This window comes from Westerdykella ornata, assembly GCF_010094085.1.
Source record: "Westerdykella ornata strain CBS 379.55 unplaced genomic scaffold EI97scaffold_42, whole genome shotgun sequence".
In the NCBI taxonomy this organism is placed as follows: Eukaryota; Fungi; Ascomycota; class Dothideomycetes; order Pleosporales; family Sporormiaceae; genus Westerdykella; species Westerdykella ornata.
Genome location: NW_022986892.1, coordinates 1 through 13,296, shown reverse-complemented (window position 1 = coordinate 13,296; position 13,296 = coordinate 1). Strand labels below are relative to the sequence as shown.

The following is a 13,296-nucleotide window of genomic DNA, read 5'->3' as shown; positions in this document are numbered from 1 at the left end:
GCGGAAAGAGACGCGACGGACTTTAACAAAACGCGATTCTATTGTACTTATATACACAACCCCTTAGCCATCAACACGACAACTTCAGCCCACCATGCTTATCGGAGTTTGTGGAGGTGAGCAGCTCAATGAATAGTTGGAAGCGCTCCCGCTCTTACATTCTTCCTAGGCATCTGTGCGGGCAAGTCCTCTATTGCCTCCTACCTCATCGAACGACATGAGTTCAAGCGCATTCGTCTTGCTCGCAATGCCTCTACTCCCGCCGTAGAAAAGTCCGCCTCGAATGCACATGTCCCCTCCGAGCCCGAATCCGCAAACGACGCCTTGTTATTCCCTGACATCAACTCCCTCCTTGATTTTGTGACCCGGCGTTGGCGAGAGAGATGGGTGACAACGGACATTTGGGACAATGATGTGGTGGATGCCCTACTGAAGCGTCCCTTCTTCCTGTTAATCAGTGTGGACGCTCCAGTGAGCGTGCGGTGGGAGCGGTTCAAGGACAGGTAATTGGCCCTGTCCCTCGAGGCATATGCTCTCGCTAACCGTGCAAGATGCGCGAGAAACGGGCTGACTCCCCCGTCCCTCGAAGACTTTGTACTACGTAACGACTCCCATCAGTACACGCCGGGGACTGGAATGAGTGCCTTGATCCAAAGAGCTCAGCTCAAGCTCCTCAATTCTCCCACCTCCATCCCTGCGCTCCACACGGCGCTAGACTTACTCGACCTCACCAACGACGGTAGGCTGCGGCCCAGCTGGGATCAATATTTCATGCGGCTCGCGGATTTGGCTGCGCACAGAAGCAATTGCATGAAGAGACGCGTCGGCTGTGTCATTGTTCGCGCGAAGCGGGTGATAAGTACTGGCTACAATGGGACTCCTCGAGGAATGACAAACTGCAACGAGGGCGGATGTCCCAGATGCAACAGCGCCTCTCGCGCCGGTGCGGACTTATCAACATGTCTTTGTCTTCACGCAGAGGAGAACGCTCTTCTGGAGGCTGGTCGCGACCGGATAGGAGAAGGATCCATCCTTTATTGCAACACGTGCCCCTGCCTCACATGCAGCGTCAAGATAACGCAGGTCGGGATCAGCGAGGTCGTATATAACCAGGGTTACTTGGTAGACACCAAGACAGCAGAGATATTTGCAGAAAGCGGAGTACGCTTGCGCCAGTTCGTCCCGCCCAGCGAAGGTCTTGTAGATCTCTCCGTAGGCACTCCCGTCGAAAATGGGTCGCGAGCGTTTACTACACTTGGAGACATACGGGAGATTCTGGACGATGCAAACTTTGTTCGGCCTGTCTAAAGAACTACAGCGATACATACTCCTTCCTCGGGGCTAAACTATGAGGAAGCCTGCAACAAACTTGGAGATCACATGACGGGAGCATTATCACGATCCAAGCGATCTCCTAGTTTCACTGGCCACTGTCCGTCAAATCATAATCAAGCAAGCGCTGCCCCTTTCTTCTATCCTTGCTTTTCTGAAGTTCTGCGGCCAATAATTCAAGCCACAATGCGACTCAGCCCTCAGCTTCGTGTTCGCCTTCCTAAGAACCCAAGTGTGGCTGAGCCGGCTGAGCATGCATTCGCACATATGCGATGGACCTCGTGTTGTGTTCCTGACGATAAATCATGGTATACATTTCCTGGTCTTGACAGCTAATGCTGCCCGCTTAGCAGACCCCGACCATAACCACCGCAATTGTTCATCATGTCCGAAGGACAGAGCATTCATCAGCCGCTTCCACAGAATTCTCGCACTATCCGCCTACTCGAGTTGATGCCTGCGACCTGGAACGATCCAATCTCATGTTACACTCGGCAAAGGCTATTGGATGAAGCGAGCGGAACCTATACAACCATTTCGTACACGTGGGGAAGTATAGAGACGGGAACTCGTCAAATATTCATAACGTGCAACTCGCACCGGATTTCATATCAGAGAATCTCTTCTCGATTTTACGAAGACTACGACGACCGGACCGCTCAGTTCTGGTTTGGGCGGATGCAATATGTATTGACCAATCGTCACCGAGCGAACGAACACACCAGGTTGGCCTCATGGGAGAGATATATAGGCGAAGCCGGGAAACAGTTATATGGCTAGGAGAGCAATCTGGGAATGACGATGTAGGCGAGCAGCTCTTGGACCATTGCATGACCACAGAAGATCGGCAGCTACTAAGACTGGGAGGCCCGCCCCGTTTGAGATTTGGCAACACTTACTCTGATAACCGTTTGCTCAGCGCATATGCATTGGATTTCCTCCTGTCCAAGGACTCCTCGCAGCATGCTCCTCTAAGCCTCCTCCCTTTTAACGATATCCTCCGGGCGTTCTGTTTGATATATTGCCTAGCTTCAGGAACTTCGAGTCTGGAGATCGAATTCTGGGATGAGCGCAATAACGTCGGTAAAAGCCCCACGGCGATGCAGACACTTCTACCAGGCACTGTTGAGTCGGCCAGAATGTGGAAAGGTTTTGAAAGGATAATGAATCGGCCCTGGGTAAGGAATGTGCCCATGTCCGTACGGGGATCATTGCTGATTGAGTCCGAGTTCACTCGCATTTGGGCAATCCAAGAGACGGTGTTGGCACGCAAAGCCACTGTACACTACGGTATGCTCTCAGCTCCGTGGCAGATGTTCGCCACCGCCGCCAGAAATTTCATGCAGGAGCGGCATTCCCTTTGTCTCGACCTCTCCGGCACACTACGGGGTTATGAAATGCTCTCTCAGCTCAGTATGACAATATTGCGCGTTGATGATGTGAGGCGGTGCCATCAGCTCTGCCTAAAAGATGCCACTTTGCTTTCACTGTTGTGGAAATTCCGGTCCCTGGAGTCGAGCGATAAAAGGGACAAAGTCTTTGCGCTGCTTGGAGTCACCACGAACTGGGAAGGCCAGTCCCCAATCCTTCCGGACTACAGCTTGGAACCGGAATCTGTGTTTATCTACACAGCACTGGACCTTATCCGACAATCGCGATCACTGTCTGTCCTTGCTGGGGTTCTCGACCCATTTTTGGGACGCAAGCGTTTGAAACGACTGCCTTCATGGGCCCACGATTGGTCTCTACCTTGTTTACAGGTAGAGACTGACCGCTTCAATGCATTGTCGATATATAACTCGTGTGGCGGTCGCTATGGGGCCGTCATCTTCCACCCCCAGCACTCGATTCTGCAGGTACAGGGACTGTACATTGGTGACGTTGTTGCTGTCGGGGAAATCTCACGACACACGCAGCTCAGCGACACGCTTGCCGTAATTCGTCAATGGAGGCTTTTGATGTTTGAATTTGCGTCTGCCCGCGACTGCTATCCAACGGGGGTATCCTACCAGCAAGCATTTTGGAGGACGCTGCTGGGAGACATGCTTTATATCGGAAATCCCAGTGGCGCAGGAAATGACACGTCGTACCGAAGAGCAACCAGTGCTTATTATACTGCATATGAGGCCTGGCGGATGTGGTCAAGGTGCATATCTCGAGACTCCATCAACCGTACCGCAACGTTCACTCAACAGGATCTCGACGAAGGGATATCTTCTGTGCACTACGCGATCAAGACTGCTACAGCATCCCGGGCCTTCTTCCTGACTAGCAATGGTTATATGGGCATTGGACCTCAATCGACGAGGCCAGGTGATCGCCTGTATATTGTTAAAGGCAGCAGAGTGCCCTTTCTGGTTCGCCCGGATAGCCTTCGCAGCTGCTATCGTTCAGACACTGACACAGTAGGTGAGAGCCGCATGATCCTCTATCCATCAGGTCGGGCTCCGGAGTCTGACATTGTGCATGTCTGTCGCGGGGACCACACTTGCCATTCGCTTCTTGGAGATTGCTTCGCTTTTGGACTGATGGATGGAGAAGCGTTTGAGAAAGGCGATTGCGATTTGACGAGTCTATTCTTGGTATGACCGAGAGAAATACAAGGGGATTTGACAGTGATGGATTCATTATCATCATCGAGGACAGGCCGGCAGACGATATCCCGCCGTGTCTTTGGTGTTCTGTTGATTGCTGTCGGCTCGAGGTTACTGAAGTACAGTATTGCAGAGACCCTGTTGACTCAATGCATCGTACCGTACATCTTTAACTCATCACAATATGGGCGCAGCATGCACCATTCAAGCCCGCTATATCTTACTATCCAATCGCCGGAGAAGCTTGAACACTCTCTTCTGATCATCTCAAGCACTGCTATTTTGCCTACCCGTACAGCCAAAGTCCGCCATCTCCCCCAGCTTCACTTTCTCCTTCTCTGCACTCTTCGTCTGCGCTTCTCTGACCCGTTGCTATCTTCCTTGTCCTCGTTCCTCTCGTCTACTTTTGATGTCTCCGTCCCTCTTCTAGGCATAGGACCAGACAACAGCCCACCTAATATTTGTTGCGAACCCGTCAATAACCCCGTTAGCATCAAGCAAAAGAGGCGGACAACGAAAACGTACGCAGAAGCACCAGCCCTCGTCAACTGCTGCGCTCCACTCAGTCACTTTTTCGCGTCGTTGTAGCTTTCACCACATCATGCACAAGTACGGTATACCAGACAAAATCCGAACTCCTGTAGAAAAGTGTCAGAACCTTGTTTGAAAATGACGCATTCAACGAAACACTGTTCCGATTTTAAAGGCAAACCGTCTTCTCATTCCACTCCCTCTCCATATGGGATGCTTGAAGAGCTTGCGTACATACGAGACGATTCTGGAGGTAACCGCTAACCTTGAAAGGCTACAGGATGTTGGACCTGAAGAAAGCGACTTCACAGCGTGAGCGCCTGGTTGAAGATCGGGTTATCTATTGATAGAAATAAGCGTATCTATCAGGGAGTAATATAACATGGCACTCCCTTTAGAAGTGAAGGAGATCCGCCGTCCTATAGTGAGGACTTCTTCATCCAAAGGAAGACATGAGAGAGGCCACCCCCGTCAGGCGATGGCTTGACCGGTCTTGACGGCGCCGCCTCTTGGAGAGGCTTATTGGCCATGGTTACCTCTGGTGCTGGCATCGCTGCGGCTGGCTTGTCGACGGCAAGCCCCACCGCAACAGGTGACTCCTCCACCGCGCCATCAACAGTAGACTGTGCAGCAGTGGGCTCCAGCTTAAGATCCTCTTCCTGTATCCTCTCCGCCTTCTTCTCAACATGCTTCTTCAGCCACTCAGTCTGCGCTTGACTGATCCTAAGATTCTCCTCCACCTCTCTCGTAATCTGATCCACCTCCTCCTGCAGCTGTTCGTCGCGCGTCTTCTTCGGTTCCTCCTGCATAACCCGCACACTCTCGGGCGCCGTCTCCGCCCACAATGCTTCCAGTTCCTCCAGCCAGCCCAGCGCTTTGGCCAGCTTCCTCACTCCCGCATCGCAATCTCCGAGCACAAGGACGTCGTCGGATCTGCATCCCAGTCCACCGACCTGCTCCTGGTTGATTAATACGCGAGGTGTGCCGTCGGAGCAGAACTGTGGTAACGCCGCGAAGGGGTGCACGCTCAGGCTCGTCCCCATTATGATACATAAGTCAGCTAGGGATGGCAGGTCCTTGTTTTCGAAGAAGGCGGAGGGTAGTTGTTCACCGAAGAACACAATGTCCGGTTTCACCAAACCATCGCACTCCAGGCATCGGGGAACTGATCTCTCGTGGATCGCTTTCCGCATGAGGTCGTCCGGGAAGGAAGCTTTGCAGTCAATGCAGCTTTGCCTTGGAACAACAGGTCAGCCCGGGTATTCGAGCATTTCCAACGGCCGCCGCATACCTAGCAAAACTCCCATGAGCCTCCACAATCATCTCTCCAGGCAGCCCCGCCTCGCGCTCCAAGCAATCGATATTCTGCGTAAACAACTTCAACAACAGCCCCTTCGTATGCAACAACCGTATGAAGGAATGCGTAATCGTCGGCCGGTACCTCCCCGGATACAGCTCCTGCGCCAGCGCGTAAAACGGCACCGGGTTCTCGCGGAAGTACTTGATGTCGAAGACGGCTTCGGCGTAGGGGAGATCGAGTCGCGCCAGATTCGCATATAGACCCGTGTCCGGGGAGCGGAAGTCGGGGATCCCCGCGGATGTGCTTATACCGGCGCCTGTCTTTCACACACACGGGTGAGATGTTAGCATACGGGTTTTTGGGAATTGGCGTTGCGGGGAACTGGATAGACGTACCATGACGACAATCCTCTTCGCTCGCCCTTCTTGGATATACTTGGCTACAGCGTCTATTGTCCTGCTATCCAGCGTTTGTGGAGGTGTATCCTCATTTACCATCGGCGCGGACTGGTCTTGCCCCATCTTGTTCCACCGATCTTTTCCTCGCCGGTTTTCTTTCCCTTTACCGTTCCGGCCTTTTTCGGAATCGCGCCGAGGTTTGGCGTGCTGCGGCTGTTGACGGTGCGCTTTGTGCTTGCGACCTATTTTGAAGTACTCTTGTAGGTTGGAAAAGAGTGCAATTGGTGATGTGGAAAGAATGGCGTGTGGCGTCGAGTTGGGGAAGCGTTGTCGATGTCGAATGTCCGATAAATACCTGCACCCCGCCAAATATGAAAACAAGACGCCGAATCTGTTAGATGCAAAAATGAGGCGAGTTCTTGGCGCATTTGCTTCTGATTTTTTCCCCTACTAGAATTACTATAGGAACCCTAACTACCTAGGAATCGCGCTGAATACGCTCTACAATATCTATATACTAGCTAGAAACTAGTTAAATATCTTAAATTTAAAGCTGTAGGTTATTCTTAAATAGGAAGTCTGTAATATTAACAGTAGTAGGAGTATAGAAATAGCACCCTAAAAGTGTGCCTATAAGTCTGCTGCTACTAAGGCTACTAAACAAGCTGCTGCTACTAAGGCTGCTGCTAGAGCTACTAGAGTAGCTATAGCTGTATAGACAGTAGCTGTTTAAACCTCGTCATTAAACAATATTTAAAATAGATGCCATCTATGTAGAGTTAGTTTTGCTGCGCTAATTATAGAGTCTATAGAGACTCTAGAAACTCTTAACGTGTTTAATCACCGAACCCGACAACTCACCAAATCCGACAAAATATCTTGGCACCACCAACTCATGTTATGAGTTTTCATTTTAATCACTATCAAAGAGAGAGCCTGCATATGCCATGCTTATATTAGATTCAGAAGATCCTTCTGTATCCTTTTTACAAGTTCGTATATTGTGCCCAGTTCCTCTATAGTTCCCACAGCGTCGTAGAGCTGGTTGGCCTATTTCATGATCACCACTACCACGAGCTTTCTTTGATTGCTGAGACGTCACAGATGCCTCAGCAGCTAACTGCACTGCTGCAATATCATAGTTCATTGTACTACCATGCTGAAGATGCTTCCTTTTATGTGCCTTTCGCTTGGTCATCACTGCCAATTGCTCTTCAAGCTCTGCAATGTAGGAGGCTTGAAGTGCATTTTGATGAAGCATAAGTTCAGCACCTTTTACAAGCTGAGAGGAGCCAGCCTGAGCAGTAAGAGGTGACCATGTAAAGGATTCACTTACAAGCTTAGATTGAGATCCAAACTCATGTGTATTCCTTGGAGTTATCAGATAGTAAGCCAGTTTATGGACATCCCATCTGGGACTAGAGAGGAGGACTAGGAGAAGGTGTCTGTACCAGTACTATCTGGGGATATATGGCTAGTGATTCTGCAGTGGCTAGTGCCCTACGCAGCCTTGATGCCTAGAGAAGGAATATCAAAACCGGTGTCAGGCCCTAGCCTCACATAAAAACACACACACCTGAATACAATCAGTCAATCCATCTTCATTCAATCTTTCTATCACCATGACATCTTCAGATACCATCAAATCTGATAATTAGGAGTCTCACTGCCTTTACCAATATGTCTGCCAATACTATCAACAACTAAACTCAAGCCACTCTGGCTACCAGCAAGGACTGGACCTCCTGGTTCATCCAACTACAATCCAAGGCAGATGCATCGGATATCTGGGACATGATTGATCCTGATGGATTCAAGGAGTTCATGGAAAGATCTACTGCTCTACTCAAGCCTCAAGTCTCAGACTATGAGCCTGCACTCCCAGCTATCCCCACTATTGAGACTGCTTCTTCTAACACCATGAGCACCAGAAGCTGCATCCAATAATCCATCCAAGCTACCTCCATGAATGATGAAGTAATCGACCATGTTCTATCCAGGTTCCTGTCAGACCTATCAACTTCAGGTCTCAAGGCATACAAAGATGATTTGGAAAACTGGAAGATAGAGATAGAAGCATACAAGGAAGAATGGAGGGAGTGGGAGAGAGAACAAGCAAGTCACAAAGATTTGGTCAAACACATCCAATCTACTGTCTCCAAGCATCTGTAGAAGACATGTTGCTGCTTTGGTACTCAACTGAGAGAGCAAATCAGATTTCTCAGAACCACTGTTGGAATTGAGGATGATGTGGAAAGAGACAAGGTCAGGGACCATTATTTGGTGGCTCTGAGACCTATGAGATATGCCACCTCATGGGAAGGTTGGCTTGTAGAGTATGATGGGGCTGCCACTGAAGCTGAAGCTGAAGGGGTCTCTGAAACTCTGAGAATTCATGATGTAGTCAAGGACTTCCTGGCTGCAGTGCAGAAAGTTGCACCAATCTGGATATCACAGTTCAGAAGAGAACTCCAGAATCCAAGGATGTCTAGGAGACAAATGATGAAAGAGTTCAAGATGTACATGGAAGCTGAATACCCAGTCAAGAACAAAAGCCACAGGGTGGTGTTCTTCACTGGTGACACCTCCCCTGCCTCTTCTGAGTATGGCGTGCCTATCCAGGGCAGCAGACAGGATGCTGGTTATGCTGCTGATACTCCACATCAAGGTGAAGAAGGAGAAGACCCTGAAACCATGGTGAAGAAGGGGAAGACCCTGAAGCCAAAGTCCTTTGGGAGACCGAAGAGGTACCAAGGGCACAGAGTTGGTGAAGAAAGACAAAGTCTTGAAGCCATACCTAAGCAGCTCAAACATGGAAGACATGGAGTACCAGTGGCAGCTGGAGGCAGATGCTCTGCTTGTGATCTACCCCATTCACTCAAGGATTGCTTTTATGTATTTCCAGAGAAAGCTCTTGAAGGCTTCAATCCCAGACCCTGGATAGCTAAGATGGTGCAACTAGCACTTTCATCTGATACTGATCTACAAGGGATGGTAAGAGGACTAAGGAATGCCAGGTCTTCCAAGATACCTAGGTTCAGAAAGGAATAACACCCAAATCTGAGGCATGGAAGGAATGACTTGAAGGCCAGAAGATATCAGCAATCAATGCTACATTTGTGATGGCATCATTTAGAGCAGAGTTCTCTGACTACCCATTGAAACACTATTTCATCTTGGACTCAGGTTCTACTTGTCATATCACAAATGATAGAGGACAACTCTACTATGTCCATGATCCAATGCCAGGTGACTACATCTGGGCTGGCAACTCAAAGGTATGGATCCAAGGCTATGGTTCACTGATCTTTCACCTCACAGGACCCAATGGGCATACCAAACTTCACCTCACCAATGTGGCCCTGTGCCCAGACATCATGTGTAATCTGGTCTCATTTAGACAACTCAGAATGCAAAGAATATGGTGGGATAACAAGAGTGATCCTACTCTCCTCAGGCTCATAGACAACACCCCAATCACCTACCTCAAGGACAGACACAATCAATGGATCATCCAGCACTATGATCCATCCCAATCTACCTTCCATACTCAAAGGATCAAGTCCAGGATCAAGAGATCACCACAGAAGGCAGATGCTATATTGTGGCACAAGAGATTGGGATATCCAGGACCATCAGCAGTAGAACACCTTGTCCAGCAAGCTGAGGGGGTGAAGATCAAAGGAATCACTACTGTTCAGTGCAATGTATGTGGAAGGGCCAAAGGCAAGAGGAGAATCAGGAGGATCTCAAGAGTCAATGATGAAGGACTAGGAGAGAGACTTGCTGTGGACTTTCATGAATATGAGGAAGGAAGCATCACCAAGAAGAAGAGTCAAATGCTGGTCACCTGCAGGAACTCAAGATACTCATGGGACTTCTACTTCAAGGACAATAGGCTAGCCAAGTCAATTATCAAGCAGCTGGGAATCCTCATCTCATTCCTCAAGAAGCAATTCAATATCATAGTCAAGGTCATTGAGACAGACAATGAGATAGTCACAGTCAAGCAAGAAGTGTACCAGTGGTTGTTAGGACCAGGAATCAAGGTTGAACTATCTGCCCCAGACACACAGGCCTAGAATGGAGGAGCAGAGAGACTAGGGGGATTAGTGAAGGAAAAGTCAAGAGCAATCAGGTTGAATGCCAATCTACCCTTCAACCTTTGGCCAGAGATAGTCAGGGCAGCTGTCTATCTCCTTAACAGGACCTCACTCTACTCCAATGGATGGAAAACCTCATATGAGAAGTTCTTCACACCAGTGGCTCTCCAACATGGAATCCCAACTCTGTCCAGGAAGCCAGATCTTTCTCACCTCAAGGCCTATGGATGCAAGGCATTTGCCCTCTCTGATGATACCCATAGAGGAAAGTCAAGACTGCAGAGGCTGGATCCCAAGTTATGGATTGGATACTTGGTTGGGTACCAGTTCTCCAATATCTTCAGGATCTGGATACCAACTCTGGGAAAGGTCATCAGCACCAGAGATGTTGTGTTTGATGAGTACACTGTGTTCAATGGAAAGGAGGAAGAAATCATGGACAATCTCATACATAGCATCACTGAGGAGATTGCTAGATAGGTGAAGAGTGTGGAACTTCTACCTCCTCCATCAGGTGAACAAGAGACCCAGTCATTCTATGAGGATGAAACCATTAAAGATACTTCTCAGGATAATCAAGAAGAACCAGACCAACCAGGATACCACCAAGGAAGAAAGATCATGGGTCCTTATCCTACTCCACCTGATACACCACCACCCATGACACTCTTGGCCCAACTTCTCTCAGGACCTGATGAACAGCATCTATCACTCCAGGATACTGGCACAGCTAAAACAGTACTGTGGCATGCTGCATTCATGGCTAGAATACAAGCAGGCAATGTTGGATCCCAAGAAGGGAAGCCAATTGACAAGGTACACTTGAAGAGGTTGCTAGCTCAGGGGGTGAAGCCACACAGGAACCAACTACCACCTCCACCCAAGCACTATTGGCAACTCAAAGACTATGAGCTCAGGGAACAGTTTGAGGAAGCAGAAAGAGCACATCTTAGATCCCATATCTCTACACAATCCTGGACTGAAGTCTCAAGCAAGGAGGTGAAGGATACTGGTCACCAAGTCCTGGACTGCATATGGGTATATGTCTACAAATTTGACAAGCACCACAGACTAGACAAATACAAGGCCTACCTGGTTGTAAGAGGAGATCAACAGAGGAATATCATATCTCAAGACATATATGCTGCAACCTTAACAAGGAGATCTTTCAGGATGATGATAGCCATTGCAGTATACTTTGACCTGGAACTCAAGCAATATGATGTTACCAATGCCTTTGTGCATGCATCCATGGACAGAGAAGTCTACATGCAGATGCTCCCAGGATACAGGAAGCCAGGAATACTTCTCAGACTCAACAAGGCCTTGTATGGACTCAGGATTTCTCTCTTGCTGTGGCAGAGGGAATTGATAAAGACACTGATGGAAATGGGATTCCACACAGTGAAACATGAACCATATTATCTCATCAAAGATGGAATCATTTTGTTCTTCTATATGGATGATATTATTATTGCATTCTACAAGTCTAAGAAGATAGAGGCTCAGGAATCTATCAGGAAACTCACAGAGAAGTACACCATCACAGGAGATGGTGACCTTCAGTGGTTCCTTGGTGTAGAAGTCCTGAGAGACTATGAAGAGCATACTCTCCTTCTCTTCCAAGCTCAGTATGCTGAGAAGATCAGCCATCTAGTGGACAGAACAGACCTCAGATATGATACCCCAATGGCAAATATTGAACTCAAGCCAAGGGAAGGCCTAGCAACACCATCTGAGATCAACAAGTATCAGAGAAAGATTGGATCCTTGCTATTTGCTGCAATCACTACCAGACCAGATATTGCCTTTGCAACTTCCAGACTGGCCCACTTCCTAATGAACCCAGGACAGGAATACCAAAATGGAGCAAACCACATCCTCCTCTACCTCCTTGACACAAAGAATCTTGGTCTCAAGATGGGAGAAGGTGATTCCTTGGAAGTTGCAAGTGATACATCATTTGCAGACAATACACTGGACAGAAAGAGTTCCCAAGGATACACAATCAAACTGTTCAATAGTCTTATTGCATGGAAGGCAAACAAGCAAGATACAGTTACTACATTCACCACTGAAGCTGAACTGCTTACACTCTCACAAGTGGCAAAGGAAGCCATGTTCATTTCAAGACTCCTCAAAGAACTACAGGTTCCACTCCCAGAGCAGACAATAACCATCCACTGTGATAATCAACAGACCATCAGGCTCCTCAATGCAGAAATCTCAAGGTTGTAGACCAAGCTCAGGCATGTAGATATTTACAATCACTGGCTGAGGCAAGAGATATTATCTGGGATTATCAGGATTGAGTATCTGTAATCAGAGAAGATGCTGGCTGATGGGTTCACAAAGGTATTGCCTAGGAATAAGTGGAACAGGTTCTTGGAACAATTGGGACTGGAAAGAGTGAAGAACTCAAGTGCTCTGATGGAGATAAACTTGGATAAAGTGCAAGGCAAGTTGGAAGACATGCTACTCTGAAGAGGAGATGCTATTGGATCCAGCTTGCAATGGGTTCCAAGCTGAGGGGGTGTGTTAGATAGTAAGCCAGTTTATGGATATCCTATCTGGGACTGGAGAGGAGGACTGAGAGAAACTGTATGTACCGGTACTGTCTGAGGATATGTGTCTAGTGATTCTGTAGTGGCTAGTGCCCTGTGCAGCCTTGGCACCCAGAGAAGGAATATCAAAACTGGTGTCAGGCCCTAGCCTCACACACACAAGATATATACTAGAATACAATCAGTCAACCCATCTTCAATCAATCTTTCTGTCACTGTGACATCTTCAGATACCATCAAATCTGACAAATCTACAGAGTAATTACTTACCTATAGATGTATAGGCCTTGTACCTCTATCTAATCTTCTTATTAAAGATACCCTTATCTAGAAATACTATATCTTCTATAGTATAGTTTCTTATATAATTATAGTAGGCCTCCTAGAGCTCTTTATTGTAGTTAATTAATATAGGTGCAGACTCTAAGGGCTTTATTTCCTCTTCTTTAGCAGTCTAGAAATTATAGACTAAGT

The 13,296-nt window shown here is 48.1% G+C and overlaps 3 protein-coding genes across 3 annotated transcripts; 2 read left to right on the top strand and 1 right to left on the bottom strand.

Annotated features, from left to right (window-relative positions):
* Positions 1–94: 94 nt before the first annotated feature.
* On the top strand, positions 95–1,308 carry EI97DRAFT_453194 (uncharacterized protein; the record flags this gene model as incomplete). The annotated part of the gene is made up of 3 exons (XM_033800446.1): positions 95–116; positions 170–503; positions 552–1,308. 3 exons carry the CDS (start codon positions 95–97, stop codon positions 1,306–1,308), a joined length of 1,113 nt encoding a protein of 370 aa, XP_033649698.1.
* Positions 1,309–1,716: 408 nt separating this feature from the next.
* Positions 1,717–3,920, top strand: EI97DRAFT_453193 (uncharacterized protein; the record flags this gene model as incomplete). The annotated part of the gene is made up of 3 exons (XM_033800445.1): positions 1,717–1,885; positions 1,948–2,510; positions 2,562–3,920. 3 exons carry the CDS (start codon positions 1,717–1,719, stop codon positions 3,918–3,920), a joined length of 2,091 nt encoding a protein of 696 aa, XP_033649697.1.
* Positions 3,921–4,685: 765 nt separating this feature from the next.
* Positions 4,686–6,526, bottom strand: EI97DRAFT_426807 (NAD-dependent deacetylase sirtuin-2). The gene is made up of 3 exons (XM_033797204.1): positions 6,153–6,526; positions 5,749–6,077; positions 4,686–5,693 (listed from the first exon to the last, which is right to left on the bottom strand). Exons 1-3 carry the CDS (start codon positions 6,276–6,278, stop codon positions 4,877–4,879), a joined length of 1,272 nt encoding a protein of 423 aa, XP_033649696.1. The 5' UTR covers positions 6,279–6,526; the 3' UTR covers positions 4,686–4,876.
* Between the last annotated feature and the right edge of the window lie 6,770 nt (positions 6,527–13,296).

Bases quoted from the DNA above. Each gene is read 5' to 3' on its own strand.
- EI97DRAFT_426807 (XM_033797204.1), bottom strand. From the start codon at position 6,278: ATGGGGCAAGACCAGTCCGCGCCGATGGTAAATGAGGATACACCTCCA. The intron at 6,078-6,152 runs GTACGTCTATCC...TGTGTGTGAAAG, and splicing joins CGAAGAGGATTGTCGTCATG to ACAGGCGCCGGTATAAGCAC. The intron at 5,694-5,748 runs GTATGCGGCGGC...TGTTGTTCCAAG, and splicing joins GCTCATGGGAGTTTTGCTAG to GCAAAGCTGCATTGACTGCA.